Source organism: Heptranchias perlo, chromosome 34, assembly GCF_035084215.1.
Source record: "Heptranchias perlo isolate sHepPer1 chromosome 34, sHepPer1.hap1, whole genome shotgun sequence".
Taxonomy (NCBI): Eukaryota; Metazoa; Chordata; class Chondrichthyes; order Hexanchiformes; family Hexanchidae; genus Heptranchias; species Heptranchias perlo.
The window spans coordinates 17,269,846-17,286,642 of NC_090358.1; the positions used below are offsets into that span (position 1 = coordinate 17,269,846).

General features: G+C 40.8%; 1 protein-coding gene across 5 annotated transcripts in view; it reads left to right on the forward strand.

The window, feature by feature from the left end:
• ccpg1 (cell cycle progression 1) overlaps nt 1-16,797 on the forward strand; it is a 58,142-nt gene that overhangs the window by 22,736 nt on the left and 18,609 nt on the right. For 3 of the 5 annotated variants that reach the window (XR_010958364.1, XM_067971530.1, XM_067971532.1), the window contains exons 6-8: nt 8,406-8,648; nt 11,999-12,037; nt 15,445-15,566. Coding sequence is in view for 4 of the 5 variants with exons in the window: in XM_067971530.1 (XP_067827631.1) it covers nt 8,406-8,648; nt 11,999-12,037; nt 15,445-15,566 (404 nt within the window). In the remaining variant the exon portion in view is untranslated. The remainder of the gene's footprint in view (nt 1-8,405; nt 8,649-11,998; nt 12,038-15,444; nt 15,567-16,797) is intronic. The other 2 variants (XM_067971531.1, XM_067971533.1) reach the window with 1 other exon arrangement.

The following is a 16,797-nucleotide window of genomic DNA, read 5'->3' on the forward strand; positions in this document are numbered from 1 at the left end:
TACAGCAACACCGAGAGCACCTTGCACCTGATGACCAGGCTCTTGCCCACAATCGAGAGGGATCGTCGATCCCACAGTCCCAGTTTCTGCTTAACCTTGGAAATACGCTCCTCCCAGTTTTTGGTGCACGCCCCGGCCCCCCCGAACCAGATCCCCAGCACCTTCAGTTAATCCGACCTGACGGTGAAGGGGACAAAGGATCGGTCGGTCCAGTTCCCAAGAACATGGCTTCGCTCTTGCTACGATTTACCCTGGCCCCCGAGGCCAGTTCGAACTGGTCGCAGATGCTCATCAATCTGCGGACAGAGAGCTGATCCGAGCAAAAGACGGCGACGTCATCCGTGTACAGGGAGGCCTTGACCTGAGTGCCTCCGCTGCCTGGGATCGTCACCCTCCTGATGGACTCGGCAAAGGGTTCGATGCAACACACGAACAAGACGGAGGAGAGAGGACAGCCCTGCCTGACTCCAGATTTGATCGGAAAGCTTTCTGATTCCCACCCGTTGATTGAAACTGCGCTACTGATGTTTGTATAGAGCAGTTGGATCCAATTGCGGATTCCCTCCCCAAACCCCATTTTGGAGAGCACGTCCATCATGTACGTGTGGGATATTCTGTCAAAGGCCTTCTCCTGGTCCAGGCTGATCAGGCAGGTGTTCACCCTCCTGTCCTGTACATAGGCAATCGTATCCCTGAGTAGCGCCAGGCTATCAGAGATCTTCCTGCCGGGTACGGCGCAGGTCTGATCGGGGTGGATCACCGCCTCCAGGGCTGACTTGACCCGATTGGCGATGACCTTGGACAGAATTTTGTAGTCCACGATAAGTAGTGAGATGGGTTGCCAATTTTTGATTTCTTCCCTCTTCCCCCTTCCGCTTGTAGATGAGGGTGATGATGCCTTTCCTCATGGAGTCTGACATGCTGCCTGCCAGGAGCATACCCCCGTACACTTCCAGCAGGTCTGGGCCTATCCAGTCCCACAGAGCCGAGTACAACTCCACCGGTAAGCCGTCGCTTCTGGGAGTCTTACTCTTCTCGAAGGAACGGACGGCCTTTGTCAGTTCGTCCAGAGTTAGCGGATGATCCAGACTCTCCCGCTTGCTGTCGTCTAGAACCTCTGTGATAGACGACAAGAAGGACTGGGAGGCCGCGCTGTCTGTGGGCTTCGCGTCGTACAGTCCGGCATAAAAGGATTTGCAGATTCTCAGTATGTCGGGCTGCGAGGACGTGACCGAGCCGTCCTCTTCCTTCAGGCTGTTGATCACAGAGCTCTCTCTGTGCAGCTTTTGGAAGAAGAAGCGCGAGCAAGTCTCGTTCCGCTCCACGGAGCGGACTCTGGACCAGAAGATGATCTTGGAGGCCTCGGAGGCAAAGAGCGAGGCTTGCTGGTCCTTCACCTCTCTGAGTTCCTCCCCGACATCGATCCCTATCGACTGCAGCAGGAGAAGATTCTGCATGCTTTTCTGGAGTCGGGACGTTTCCCTCTGCCTCTCTCTCGCCTTCTGAACACCTTTGAGGATGAAGAACCTCTTGATGTTCGCAAGGAGCTTATGGACTTCTTCATCTGTAAAGAAAGAAATAGCTTGAATTTATATTGCACGTTTCATGACCTCACAGACAGTGAAGTACTTTTGAATTGCGGTTACTGTTGTAATGTAGGTACTGTCTGCCCGACTGCCTCAGCCACCACCTCCTCTTCTCCTGACTTTTGCCATCCCCCATTGTATTGTAGCTTCTCTCCTTTCTCCTCCCCCAGCCTCATCATGCTTATATATTCTATAACACGCACTTCCTGTTCCTTTAATCGCTTCTGCACAAGAATCATTCCCTCCCCTCCGCCCCCCCCCCCCCCACCGAAAAGATCATTCTTGACAGCTCTGTCCTCTTCAACATACCACTCCATTTCTAAGTTCTTGTTCCTCTCTAAGGTCTAATATTCCAAGCATGATGAGGGGGTACCTGACAGAAGGGGCCACATTATCTGGGCTCCCTTCCCCCTCAATACTATCACAATTTGGCTCCCATCCGTAATACTATCATTTTTAAAAGAAAAAAAATTGTAGGTTTTAAATAGAACTGATAACCCAGCACATCGTGTCCTTTTTAGAAACATCAACTAAATTTTAGGAGACCAATTTCAGACCAAGTATATCAGTGCATTCTGCCCTGCAATTTAATATGAAGGATGGCAGAGAACACAAGACGATCTGGTGGTGATATGTTTATGTACACTGTAATCGTGATAAATGCACATTCTATCTTTGCCAAGTTGCAGAGGAGGCGCCATGTGTTTTCCTTACTAGAAAAGAAGGAAACTCAAACAAATCATACTTTCATGCATCTCTTGGTAACTGGTTCCAGGTTGGATTATAGATTGCCTCTGCACAGCACTAAAACAGTCCTAATCGGAGTCACAAATGGCCTCCCCTGTGACTGCGACCGTGGTGCTCCTTGTTCTTCTCAACCTATGTGCAGCTTTTGACACAGTCTTCCACACAATTCTCCTCCAAATCCTCTTCTCCATTGTCCAGCCGAGTGGGACAGTTTTCATTTGGATCCACTCTTCTCTGTCCAATTGAATCTCCTGCAATGGCTTCTCTTCCTGCCCCTGCACAGTTACCTCTGAAGTCCCCCAAGGATCTATCCTTGGCCACTTTCTATTCCTCATCTACATGCTGCCCCTTGGTGGCATCATCCAAAGACATGTCGTCAGCTGACAACACCCAGCTTTCCGTCACCACCACCTCACTCAACCTCTCCACTGCCTTTGTGTTGTCAGCCTGCGTGTCCAATATCCAGTCCTCGACGAGCCACAATTTCCTCCAATTAAGCATTGGGAAAACCAAAGCCATTGTCTTCAGCAGCCCCCTCTTTCCGCCCCCCCCCTGCCCTCCCTCCACCCAATCCCCTGACAAACTCCATTTCCTTGCCACTGATTCCATCTTCCTCCCTGACCACTGTCTCGGGCTGAACAAGACTGTTTGCAACCTCGGTGTCCTATTTGACCCCATATCCTCTCCATCTCAAAGATCACCTACTTCCACCTCCATAACATCACCTACCTCCGCGATTGGAGCTCATTCAAAACTCTGCTGCCCATATTCCAACCCACGCCAAGTCCCACTGACCTATCGCCCGTGTCAATTTTTGTCTGATTACACTTCTATGAAGCGCCGTGGAATTTTCCTACATTAATGGCACCATATAATGTGAGTTGTTATTGGTGGTGGCCTAAAATGAGAAGGAAAGTAGGCATAATCTTAGTTTATTTAAATAAAAATACTTCTTATCAAACTAAGTAGAATTTTAAATGATTTACACTACATAATCATTTAAATGATTTACTTTGTGTTCCTCCAACTCTCACCTCTTGTGCATCCTCCACCTCCTTCATCCCACCATTGGCAGCCATGCCTTCAGTGATCTAAGCCCCAAGCTCTGGAATTCCCTCTCCAAAACCTCTTTGTCTCCACCTCTCTCTCTTTTAAGACACTACTTAAAACCTACCTTTTTGACCAAGCATTTGGTCACCTGTCCTAATGTTCTTTGGCTTGGTGTCAATTTTTGTCGGATAATGCTCCTGTCAAGCACCTTGGGCTGTTTTACTATGTTAAAGGCACAATATAAATGCAAGTTGTTGGTGTGGTACATATATTTCAACATTTTCTTCACTGGAAGTGATCTGTTATTTAGGAAGTGAGAATTAGGAAAATTGATCTGATGCCAGCCTCTCCCACTGCTGTTTTTAGAAATTAGTTGTGTGTCAGTAAGAAAATACGGCTGCTTATTTTTTTTTCTAACGTCATTTCTTTTTCTCTTTATTCACTCTCTGTGGTAAAGTGCCTAACCCCTCTGCTCTGTTCTCTCCTGAGTCAGTTTCTCTAAAATTGGCAACTATAGGAAAGAAACATGTTTGAATCATAACCAGCTAGCAGTACAGTAGTATTAAAATTAATCATGCTTGTTTGTCACAGAAGCTATTTATTAGCTTTTGTCTATCAAATTTGGATTTTTTTCTTGTCCTGAGTTCTAAAAATATATACATCAGTTTGTCCAGGACTATTTTATGTATTGTCAAAATTAACTTGTTTTTGCCCCAACTCCAGAGCTTTTCAATTGGAAACCTAAGCTTACGTTCTAATTTTAACTCTCAAATATTTGCACTTGGGCTTCCCTGGGGCAAGTTTGTTCTCAGATGAATATTTGGGTATGAGGAACTGGGAAATGGTAAACTGTGTCTATACAATCCTGCTCTCTATTTACAGATTTAAATAGGTGATTTTTTCTTTTGTCTGATTCTGAAAATCCAGAACTGGATGGAGGCCTAATTTCAGAAGGTAGGTTCAGACGAAGAAGGCCCTTTGGCCTATTTAATCTCAGCCTTGCAGAACACCAACTGTACCATCTTCCATTACAGAATCTAGTTTCCTAAATGAGTCCAGTGTTCCGACCTCAACTATTCTTCCTGGCAAACTTTCTTTGTATTTTGATTGCTGTCTAATACTTGGACTTCTATATTTGTATTATGATCTTTTCTTAGTTACTAAAGTAAACAAACCTTTGCAATCTTTCCAAATAAGATTTGATTAATAATTACACTTCCATTTTTTAAAAAAATGAATGTGTGATCTGTACTTCAGGAAAGTGATGTCAGTTTTTTTTTGTCTGGAGCAGCTTTGGAAGATTCCAGAACATGTAAAAGAATTGAGTAATCAGCTGAAAGAGCATCTGTCTGGCAATCTGATTTTCCCAAGTGGTGTGATCAAACTGAACCAGTAGGCTTGCTTGTGCAGGGTGACTAATAATGATTCATAGGAGTGTTGTTTATTCTCCTTTTTTTAAACTGAGCCCAGCACAACTGTCCTAATAGTCTAACCTGCAAATGGCTTTACATTTTATTTACACTTACTATCTAAAATTATCTGTTATTTTTATTTGTACTGTGAATGATGAAAGAAAGCATATTGTGCAAGGAATGAGATTTTGTGATGTCTTGTCCAGAATTGTCCAGGAAACCTGTGTGTGGGTCAGTATATTGATTTGTTTAATAGTAACTTCATGTTCATCAAGGTGGGAAACATTAGTGCTAGAAATGGAATGTTTTTGCAACCTATCAACAACGAGTACTCCCAGAACAAACATAGCACAGTTTCGTTACAGGGTAAAACTCTTACACTGGCCCAACAATAGTCTTTTTAAGTCTGATTTCAGAAGAGCACTTCCTGCTGAAAAGCATAACACTTCCATTTCCTAAGTTGAGCATGCTGCAAATTGTTCCCAATCATGGGAATTTTGTTTTATGGACTTGTGGTCACTAGGAACTGGCCAAGTTCACTTAGAACCTTTAAAACTAATAGAGGCAAGAGAGTCTCGTCTCATCAGGCTGGATTAAATTCAAACCAAAGGACAGGTGCAAAAACATGTTCTAACCAGGTGCACAGCCAATTCCTAGGAATAACATGGATGCAGGATAAAGTTGCAGGTACAATGCTTCAATGGTGTACCTTAATTTCAACTTCAGAAGAGCATCTGTTACGGTTGGTACTCATTCATTAGGCATCAGCCTGTGTATCTAATTTTGGCTCCCAAGCAAAATGTAAATGGAAGTTGCTCCGAATCATGTCTAATGAGATACAACGATGACAGCAGCAGACCATGTTAATGCTTTTCAAATTATTGCTTTGCTGGCAACTCCAGAGCTTTGTGAACATTTATTACAAAGGTATCATTTACTCCCAAGTTTGCTCAAAAGCAGTCGGTAGGAATTAATATAGTTTTATTTTAAAATCAGTGATTTTTTTTTAAAAACTGAAAACAGTCACGAAGTCAAGGGATTGCTGAGGGTTTGATCCTTGCTCTGTGCTCAATGTAGCATATATGTGCTCAACCCAATTAAATCTATTGTAGAATTTTCAGACTTGATCGTTTATATGCCTACATAACAGTAACTACACTTCAAAATGCAATTCATTCATTGGCTGTGTAATGCTTTAGGATATCCTGAGAATATGCTATAAATGCTTCCTCCTTTGCTTCCTGAATATTTGTAACATCTTTGCCTACTTTTTGAATCATCTCCACAGCTTTTTCAGTCAGTACCTTTTTTTATTTTGAGTTGCTTGCATTTCAGGTTGGTGTATCATTATCATTTTTTCATTAGCTTCTACTCATCCTATTTGCCTGGAACATGACACATTATCCTCCTTGACTTCTCTGCAACCATTGATATGGTCAACTACTCTATCTTCCTCCATTACCTCTCCATCTTCATGGCATTTTCCTTTTCATGGTTCCATTCCTACCTGTTTCTACATAGCACATCTCCTGCAATGGCTTCTCCCCCTGCCTCCACACAGTTGCATCCAGAGTGCCCCACTGTTACGTCTCATTCCTATTCCTCATTTATATACTGCTACTCTGTTGGCATTATCCATAAGCATGGAGTTAGCTTCTGCATGTGTTCCAATGACATGCAGTTTTATCTCTCTCTGCCACTGCCCTAAACTCCATAACTACTGTTTCACAACTTATCTAAATTCAAGCCGTTAAGCTGGAACTTCCTCTTGCTAAACATCGGCAAAACCAATACCAACCTGTTAAGTTTTCATTACAAATTCTGGGTGTTCGTTCCTGATTCCATCCCTTCCAACTGCTTCCTCAGGCTGAACCCAACAGTGCGTAACCTCAGTGTCCTGCTCAATCCTGAGTCAAGCTTCAAACTCCACATCCGTCATCAAGACCACTTATTACCACCTCAGAATCATTACCTACCTCTGTTTCTACCTCCCTCCCATTGTCTCTGGAACTCTTATCCATGACTCTGTCACCTTCAGGCCTGACTTTTCCAACAGTACAATCAAGCTTCCATCCTACACAAGTCCAACTTATTCAGAACTCAATTGCCGCATCTTATCCTATACTACATCCTACTGATCCAACAACTCAGTCCTCACCGACCTCATGGGCTCCTCATCCCTCAGTGAATTGATTTCAAGCCCTTGCCCGTGTTTACAAATCCCTCCATGACCTTGGCACATCGGCCAGTCCTAAATCTCAGCTTGCAACCTCTGCTCTTATGAATCTTACCTACTGTGCATATTTCCTCCCCATGGTCCCTCTCTGGTGGCAGAGGCTTCTGCCACCTTGTCTTACACTCTGGAATTCACTTCCTTATGCTTTCATAAATAGCTGACAAGCCTTAATATCAAAACACAAAATCATCAGAAGTGTAAAGCTGAGACACTGCATCAAGTGTAGTGGATACAAACAAAATCTGAAAAAATTCTAAAATATACATTCGCTTTAATAGAGCTGATTGTAATAAACCATATGAACAGTAATATGATCCAATGACTAAGATGGGAATGCATCACAAATACAAAGTAGCCAAGATTTTGATTTGAACAACTCCATCCTATGGCCCAGAGGATCCCTCCACCTTGCTACATCTCTATCCACCTTCAAATGCCCCCTTAAAACCTACCTCTTCGACCATTCCTTTGGCCACTTCCTCTAACCTGCTCAATGACTCTTGCCCCAGCTTTTGTGAAGTGCATTGGGGCAGTTTGCTACTTCGAAGGTGTTAGGAGTGTAAGTTGTTAACTGAACTGAGCTGGGTTATAATTTTTTTTCCCTCTGAGTATTGTGTAAAGGTTTGGGGAGGGGCAGAATAATCCACTGGGGAGAAGGAAGTTCCTTATCTTGACTAGCCTGACTGATGCATTGTTTAAAAGATTAATGTGCCAACTTGTTTATCTTGCTTGTGAAGTTTTGAAGTGAGATGTACAGTGTTAATGTTATTGCCCCTTGTGCATTTGACATTACAGTGTATGTTTCATGTGTGACTTAATTCAAGTTTGAAGCAAAAATGAGGGACATCCTTCTCTGATTCCTGCATTGAAGGGGAAATGTGGGGGAGCTGAATGCACATGGTAGATGTGGAGATTGAGTCTATGAACGGATCCACTTTCTGAACACAACACCAAAGGCCATTCACCTGAGTACAGTGAGCGGGAATCTCACTCCACCTAGTCAAGTGCCTTTCTGTATCTAGGTCAGCTTGTTGGTGCTTCTACAGTGGTGTACCACGTGGATCAGGTGTCCAGTGTTGTTTCCTGAGTGACAGCCTTGTATAAACCCCGTTTGATTCAGTGTTAACAAGGAACAGGGCAACCACAACCAACCTGGTTGCTAGGATTTTGGCTAGAATTTCATCGTCAGCATTGAGCAGGGATAGGAGTCACTAAGATGAGCAGGGGATGGAGTCTTTTTTCCCTTTTAGAAAGCTTTTTAAATTATACCATTGTCTTACGTGATAAATTAGATATAACCACAGGTAGACTTCATTGCACTGATGCGTATTATACTGTACCCGACGTAATCTTTATAATGTCTTTCTTTTTCAGTATCAGCAATTGAAGGAAGCAGAGATGAATCAAGTAGTGATGAAACCAGTGGTAAATCCAGCCCCATGCTGCGAAGACGACGTATTCGAAAAAGAACACTGTCTTCTTCCGAAGCTGAGGATAGACCTGGTGAGGATGTGGTGGACGGGGAACAGCAGCAACATCGGTTCAATACCACTCTGAATAAATGCATTTTACTTGCACTGGTTATCGCTTTCAGCATGGGATTTGGACATTTCTATGGTAAGTTTAACAGAATCAACTTGCATGTATATAGCATCTTTGCTGTAGTAAATGTGCCAAGGCGCTCCACAGAAGAGAAAAGGTGAAGAGGAGATGGAAACTGAGCTGTAATCGGAGAATTAGGAGAAAAGATCGAAGATAGAAATTTTGAGAAGGCTTTTGAAAGTGGGGAGAGAAGTAGCAAGGCAGAGAGGTTTAGGGGAGAGTTCCAGAGTTTGAGGTGAAGGCAGCTGAAGACTCTAGCATGGATACTGGAGTAGAGGGATGGGAGGATGCATAGAAGGCCAGACCAGTAGTAAAACTAAGTTGTGCTGTAACTTTGGATAGTGCAGTCTTGTGGTTACACCAGTTTGGTTTTCTTCCCTTTTATTAACTTTGTGGCATCACCAAGTGAAGCAAACAGAATTAGATTTCTTCAATTCTGCCATGATTCGGGCAATAGCTGCTGCTGGTCTCCTTTTCTCCCCTTTCCTGTCAATCTGGGAAGTGTATGAGCCTTACAAAAAAAGAGGGCTACATCAAAAGTTCAGGACGAAGAAAGGAAATAACAAGGCAACATTGAAGTTTACAAAGGTATCTGCAGAGTACAATCTTTGTTCAGGGTAGGTGGGAGAATGGTCTTATTGGCTGGATAGAACTATGTTTTGCTACATCTTGGTCATTGTTGGTTGCCAGAATGTGGAAGATAGATTTTTAAAAAAATCATGAATAGTTGTAGCTTGATTGGGAATTTCCATCTTGAGGATTTACGTGCAGTAGATTTTAGAAAGCTCCTGTATAAGTAGTTGAATACAGTAGATGCTGCTGGGAGCATTGTACTAGGTACTGAGATGTCATCCTTTACTGCTCCAGGAACCGGAAGCCAGTCATTAGAGTATACCCATTTTTATTTGTTTGCTAAAAAGTAAAGTAAGGAGATGAAGGAATGAGAGTCTGCCTTTAATTAGAAAGGTATATGTTCTGGCTATTATTGTAGAGCATACTTTAAAAAAAATGAAACGTCCAGTCATGGGATGTACGCAGTCAATTGAATTGCACGAGGAAAACTGGTCACGTGCTCATCTGTGTGACTTTAGTGGACTGAGCTATCGAATCTTCCAGCGACATTGCATATTTTGCCGTGTAATGCAGTCAGTTTAAAAGCCATTCTGGTACGTTGTGACGTGCAACTTTATGTTCTATATTTTGGTTTATGGTTAGTTTTTTATGTATTTTCAGGTGAATTTGAAGGTAAGAAAGGCAGTGAGTACAATAACCAAAGTCATAAAAATTGTGTGGAAATATTTAATCAAATTTACATGCAATGCAGTAGTAACTAGAGTCTCGGAACCTTTCTTGATGCTGCAAGTTTTATTGCTCTAATGTGCTCCCAATGAGTTTTTTTTATGTCAAGACAGTTTGTTTTTGTTTTGTCAGTTCTTTAAAAACAAATTAATGACTTGTTTCTAATAAGATGAACACCAGTAAGTCCCAGCTGTCTAAATGTGTGCAGTACGGAAATCATAACTCCTATTTTTATTTTTAGATTTCAAGGGTATGTTGTACCTAATATTTTTCTTTTCCTCATTTCTTCATGGGAAATATACACCTTTGGCCAATAGGACAGGCACGGTCACAATCTTCTATCTGTCCCACTTTTGTGATAGTCTCATAAGATGTGTGAGATTTTCAACTTGCACCCTGCCCCGTAGGGAAATGGCGATCTTGGGTGGTGATACCCGCACTAGAGCATGTGAGACTGATAACTCAACAGAGCGGACTGGATCAGGTTTACATCCCATCATTTCAAGCACCACATGGCGGTGCCTCAAGTATTCTGTAACACTGTGTAGCCCATTTTTAAAAAAACTTGTTATTTACAGCAGTTGAAGAGATTACATACATAGTCATCCACTGGAGCTAGTGGTAATACTTGCAGTGGCCAAGATGAGGTTTTCTTGTACTGGACATCAGGATTTGAGTTGCTACTTGAAAGCATGTAAAATATGGTTTAATATTGGTTGGCTGTCTACATACAGCATCAAATGCCCCTAACATTTTTTCAAGTTTGTTTGCATAAAGCATGTACATATTTATATAGATTAGTTGGTGTAATGTATGACGTTTGTAATCTGTCCAGTTTTTTTTTCCTGTAGCATGCAAAAAAATCAAGTATTTTTAGAATACAATTTGAATGTATATATTTGATATAGAAAGATATAATTTTATGTTTGATTATTTGTGCATGAACTTTCAGTAAAATAAGTGTTGCTGTGAAGATCTGTAAAATTACTTTGCATGGTTTTCTTCACAAAGTGATGGAAAAAGCTTGTGAACTCATTTGCTTGCGTTTAATATTTCACAAAAAGTGAAAATGAAATTGGAAAATCTAGATACAATTAATATTAGGATGTGCTAATAACATTGATATTCAAATCCACACTACTTTTTGTTTGGATTTATTATGTACAAACTTTTTTTTTAAAAAAGTGCCACCATACAATCATATAGTGACATTCCTAATTGAGGTTTTATTTTGATTTTTGCAATTTATATAAACTGTACACATTCAAAGAAGTTTTACTCTTATTTATATGACAATTGTAAATCAATGCATTAAAATTGAACTAAAAAACATAGATGGATGACAAGAACAATAATTTCTCAAGTGACTAACTGGATCCTAAAAAGAACTCTTCTTAGTTATTTTAACAGTTTTTTAGATTTTTCAATTCTAAGGATACTTACTTTGTATCACATATGTGGTCTTGAAACTGGCACTGTTACATATATCCTCAATATTTAGTTGCAAGCACTATGACTGTTTTTCTCCTAGTCCTTCTGTCCCTGTAACAAAAATCCAAATACCCACCCAAAAGCCTATTTGAAACTGTAACAGTTGTTTCCTTTGTGGCCCCAAATACAATTATCGGTAAGTTATCAAATGGAGTTTTACATCTATGACTTGATTATAGAAATCCAAAATAAATGCAGTGAAATAGAGTGCATAAATCAAACCTTCACAAAGCTTTTTAGGATTTGCAAACTCTGGGATATAAATTTTACACTGGTAAAAAGTGACCAGTATGCCAGGTTTTACAATGTTGCACATGCTGCAATGTACCTTAAATCATTGCACAGGAATACGTTGTGAAGTTACACTTGTGTGGTGGTAATTGAAATGATACTGCTACACTTGCAGTTGCCTGTCATATTGAACTGAGACAGTAAAGTGTGCACATAGCTGATTGATTGATTGTAAACTTGCGCAAATATTTACATTTTGTTGTATTTATATCAAGTCTCTGTTGAAATAAATTGCATTTGGGGTTGAGACTAACCTGCGAATTTAATACTTAATCCCTGTTTAGGAGACTTTCAAGATGGCAGCCAGTTGCCTCTGAAGAGGGGTGAGACGAAGCTCATTTGAAATAATGGGGAGTATGAGAGGGCCATCCTTGCTCTTGATAGCCCCCATTAAACTTTTTTTTTAAAAAATTGCTTTTAAAATGTATATTTTAAGTTTATACCATAATTAATTAGAATTTCAGCAGTATAGAATACATCTGGGAATTACTTGCCACTTGGAAATGCAATATTAGTGCATGTTCATACTCTGTCTCTCTGTCTCTGTCTGTCTGTCTCTGTCTCTCTCTCTCACACACTTACTCACACATTTATTTTCCCCTAGGTGATGGTTGTCTCTCCGTAGTGTAGCAGTATTTATTTCCTGCTCGTGCTCTAGCCTGGCAATGTGCCTTAACCCCCACACTATCTACTGCAAACCTTATAAGCACATCAGTGTGAATTTTGAACGTCCTATAATGCATGCAAAATTGTGGGCCCTTTTGAGGTGTGGACCATGCTCACTAGAAGCTGACTTGAGATTGCCCTGTTCATTATTGTGTCAGACCCTTGCAGTTGGTAGAGAGAGGAGACTTCTGTCCCATCAGACCAGGCAGGATTAAAACCAATGTCCCACTAACCTGTTCTTTCCTCCCTGTCCCACCAGATTTTGTTTTACAATGCAGTCTAATGTGGCTAGCAAGAAGCACAATGACTGTGGTTCCCGCTGCCATTGAAAAGTATTAGTGACTTATTTCCAGATAGAGGGCACTTAAAATAAAAGCATTCAAATCATTTTAAAAGTAACATGAGTTTCATAACATAGTATAATTCAGAGTAGTAGCAAATTAGAAAAAATTATCACTCTGATGTGACTTAAACATAATTCATTTATCTGCAGTATTCCTAAATTAGGGAGCCATTGTTTACAGCTTGCTGTTTTATTGTGTGCGTTTGTTCTCCCTTTTTTCCCCCTAACCAATAGCTGCTGGCAGCTGTCTGGTACCTCAGATAGTTAGCCAATTTTAATGTGTAAGCCTGAATGGTGAGCATTGTCTGTTTATTCAATGTGGAGAGACCAAGCTAAATTTGATCCTGTTCTTACCTGATGTCCTCACACGTGCCCTTTCCTGCAGAGGTTGCTGGAAAGAAATCAATTATCTTTACCAATCTCGGAGCGCTGAGGCCAAATCTAGCACTCCAACTGCCACCCTGACAGAGATTCACTAACTCAGCATAGATCAAGGATCAAAGCTGGGACCTTCTGGTCTATATGGCTTGGTACTTCATCCGGTACCTTTTCCCACTAGGCCATCAGGAGAACTGCCACTCATAGTTCTCTGATCCCCAATTGCATGATAGATTATTAACTCATTTGTGACTAGAATCCCTGAGTTATTTGTTTAGATTTACTTGAGTGCATTTATTAAAGTAAAGGATTTTATTCTCTAAATCTGCCAGGGGCGCACCACAAAGAATCACAACGTTGTTGAAAATAGAAACCAAAATCATGGAGACACGACTGAATAAAATTTTATGTTCTGTTTTATGCTGTTCTTTAGAGATCAGTATGTGGTTTAAATCCACATTGTGCATCTCAAATCAGTACTACTTTTAACTAGATTAGTTTTGGGGCAGTTTTTCTGCTGGTGCCACTGAATGCTGTGTCTTCCAACCCCCCCCCCTCCCCCAACCCCAGATATGTGATGTGAATACATGTCTAGTGTGCAACAGGTGCAAAAAATTTACTTTTGTGAATGTGTCCTGCAATGATGTGGCAGCATAGATTAGACCAGTCCATTGAGGAGTATATTTTCCTCTGGCTGCTAATTTTAGTGAACAGGTCTGTGCAAATCAGTGGGAAATATACCCTCAGCGGTGCAGTACAGGTATAGAACCTGAGCTCTGTATGTACACAATGTAAAATTGGTTGCTCATCAGTTATTAACAAGGTGACTTTTCTGGATGTTGGGGCAATTTGTTTGAAGCTTGAGACAAGTGCTTTAAATAAATATGGACACTGAGATATGTATGGTAAAATTCGATTACGCTTGCATTTTTCTAATGCCGAATCACATTAAAATATAATGCTTCACATAGTGAATTACTTTTGAAACAAAGCGAGTATCAGCAAATATTTAGAGATGGTGCTTTTATTAAAAAAAAGCAACTTCTTTTAGTAATACAAGAATGTTTAAAAAACATACCCGGCCGCTTTAATGAGCATAAAAAATAAGATGGCATGGCAGTGCTAAGAATTGCAGTACTAATGCTCAATGCCCAATGAATAGGAACAGGGATGGGGAAGTATGCCACCTGGGTAGTATCTCGTGTCTTCTAGTGGCCAGTCAAAAGGGGCACTGATTGAGGTCTAGGTGTAGCCTGCCTGCATCTTGGTAGCAGAGATGTGAATCCAAGAGGACTTGAAGAAATAAGAGAATCATTTACATCAGGAAAAATTACCTAAATTAAAAGGTATGTGTCTAAAAAGATCAAAAATGGAATATTTTTAAGTGTCAGACAAAAGCAGAACAAAATCTTTACCTGAAATGTGGAAAAAGAGAAACAAACTTTAACCCGAACCTTTGAATTGCTAGATTAGTTAGAATAGAGAGTTTTGTGCTGGACTTCACTGTGCAGGTTAAGACATTGTTCAAGTATGTGAGGGAATAACTGAAGTTTATTCCTCCAGTGGAGCACACTGTTCCAATGTAACACTGTACCTAGCATAAAGAGAGAGAATTAAATAATGCAAATGGGTAATCTCAAATATCATTTAGTGTGGTATGAATTTGTAGCTTAATATCTGCCAGCATATTCTTACTGGGTCATTGTTTTATTTATTTTGTTCATTTTGTACAATCTGTATAGTATGCAAAAGCAAAGACTCAAACAATCCTATTCTCGTGAAATCTATCTACACGCTGAGTTCATGGAAATAATTATTTATTAAAATGCAACATGCAGAATCTATTTTATTCTGTGCACATCATTGTATTTGTGATTGATATTTATCATCAGGAGCTGGGGGGGGAGGGAAGAGAATGAATGCGTACCTAAACATAAGTATATAAAATTGCAATGACCGGATGGGACAAATTACAGCCAATGAGATATCAACTACCAGATATACATGAAGAAAACTTAGCAAAGTTGGGAAAGAGTGGGGAAATGGGACTAACTGGATTGCTCTTAGAAAGAGCCGGCACGGGCTAGGTGGGTCGAACAGCCTCTTCCTGTGCTGTAAATATTCTATGATTCTATTTATCCCTCAGGTTTATTGTATCAATAGTTAAACATTACTGCATTTATTTCACAAATCAGCACTATATCATCATTTGCTTGTGCTACTTGTGAATGATGGATCTTTCGTACTTGTCCAGTAACCAGCCAGTAATGTATTGATGAGGGAAAATCCAAAAATCTGTCTTTTTGATAGTGCCATGGTGTATTTTCTTTTGGCTGATTGCAGGGACGACCCAAATACAGGAACAACAGAAAATGGTGAAGAAAATCCATGAAGATAAGTTGAATGATGTTAAGGATGATCTCTTTCAGTGTCAAAAGGATCAAGAAGCATTTACAGACAATAAGGTGGGTAGTAAGTAGACACGTAAAGTCATTACAGGCCTGTGTATAATCCTCACTCCAGCTGAATAAATGGAATCTCCAGTACAATAAGTCTCAATAAAATAGTAAAATATTGATGCTCTTTTAGTAGACTGAGTATTTTATACTTGCATTCAGTATTTCTAGAAGCAGATTGATTGGTGCCTCAGAAGTAGTGGTTTGAGTGGAGAATAACTTTCTGATGCAGTGCAATTTCTGATATCACTTCTTAGTAAAAATGCAAGGTGCTTTTCACTGTCAGACGGCTTTCATTGTTACGCAACTTTTGGAAAGGTGTCAGAGATTGTTAATGGAGATCTGATTGATGAGCAGGGCCACTGAAAAATTGTGGCAAAAGTTGCAAGGATTGTCACTCATTTTTTTGCAAATTGTGGGCTATTGTGGATTGGTACTCGCTTTTGCGATTCCTGACTGTCAAATTATTTTATTAATCCCCCTCCCTTCCTGGCTGGATCATGTAGCCGCACTTCTCATCTACCCACCCAAAGTTCATGCAACCACTATTTCCCCCCTTCAGTTCATATTGGCACTCTTCTTCTCTTTCCCCCCCTCCCCCCCCCCCACCCCCAGTTTACACTGACACTCTTTTCCCAGCTCTCCCGAATTGATTCTGGCACCTCTGCTCTTTTCCCCAGTTCATGCTGGCACTCTTTTTTTTCTTCCTCCTTCTCTCTTTCCCCCCCTCCCCCCGGCCCCAAAACTATCAAGGTCAGGAATTTCTGCCCACAGCATACAGTATAGATTGAGTTGGGGAGTGGAGCAGCATGATTTATTTTCCTTTGATGGAGCGGGGATGATTTTTGCAGATTCAATGATTTAAAAATCAAGCAGCAGTTTTCCAGCAGCCTTGTTAATGAGATGATATTAAGCAGTGTTGCCTAGTTCAGCTTTGCTCTTGTCTACCAAAACAAAGTTGATCTTCAGTAGGATTTGATTTTAGCCGTTTCTGCAGATTTTTTCTGTCCATAACAAAAAATACTTTTGGCTACTTGATGCTGTACAATGATAAGCTTGCTACTTAAAATAATTTGCCCTGCATTATAAATAGCTGCCTGTCCCACCCGTACCAATAAATTCAGTGGAATAGCTGACTTAACACTTCACTTGACCAGTTGACCCAATTGCACAAAGTTAAAATAACATTCCAGGATATCTGGCAATCATTCCATTCGTGCTGTTAGATTTTTTTGACTTT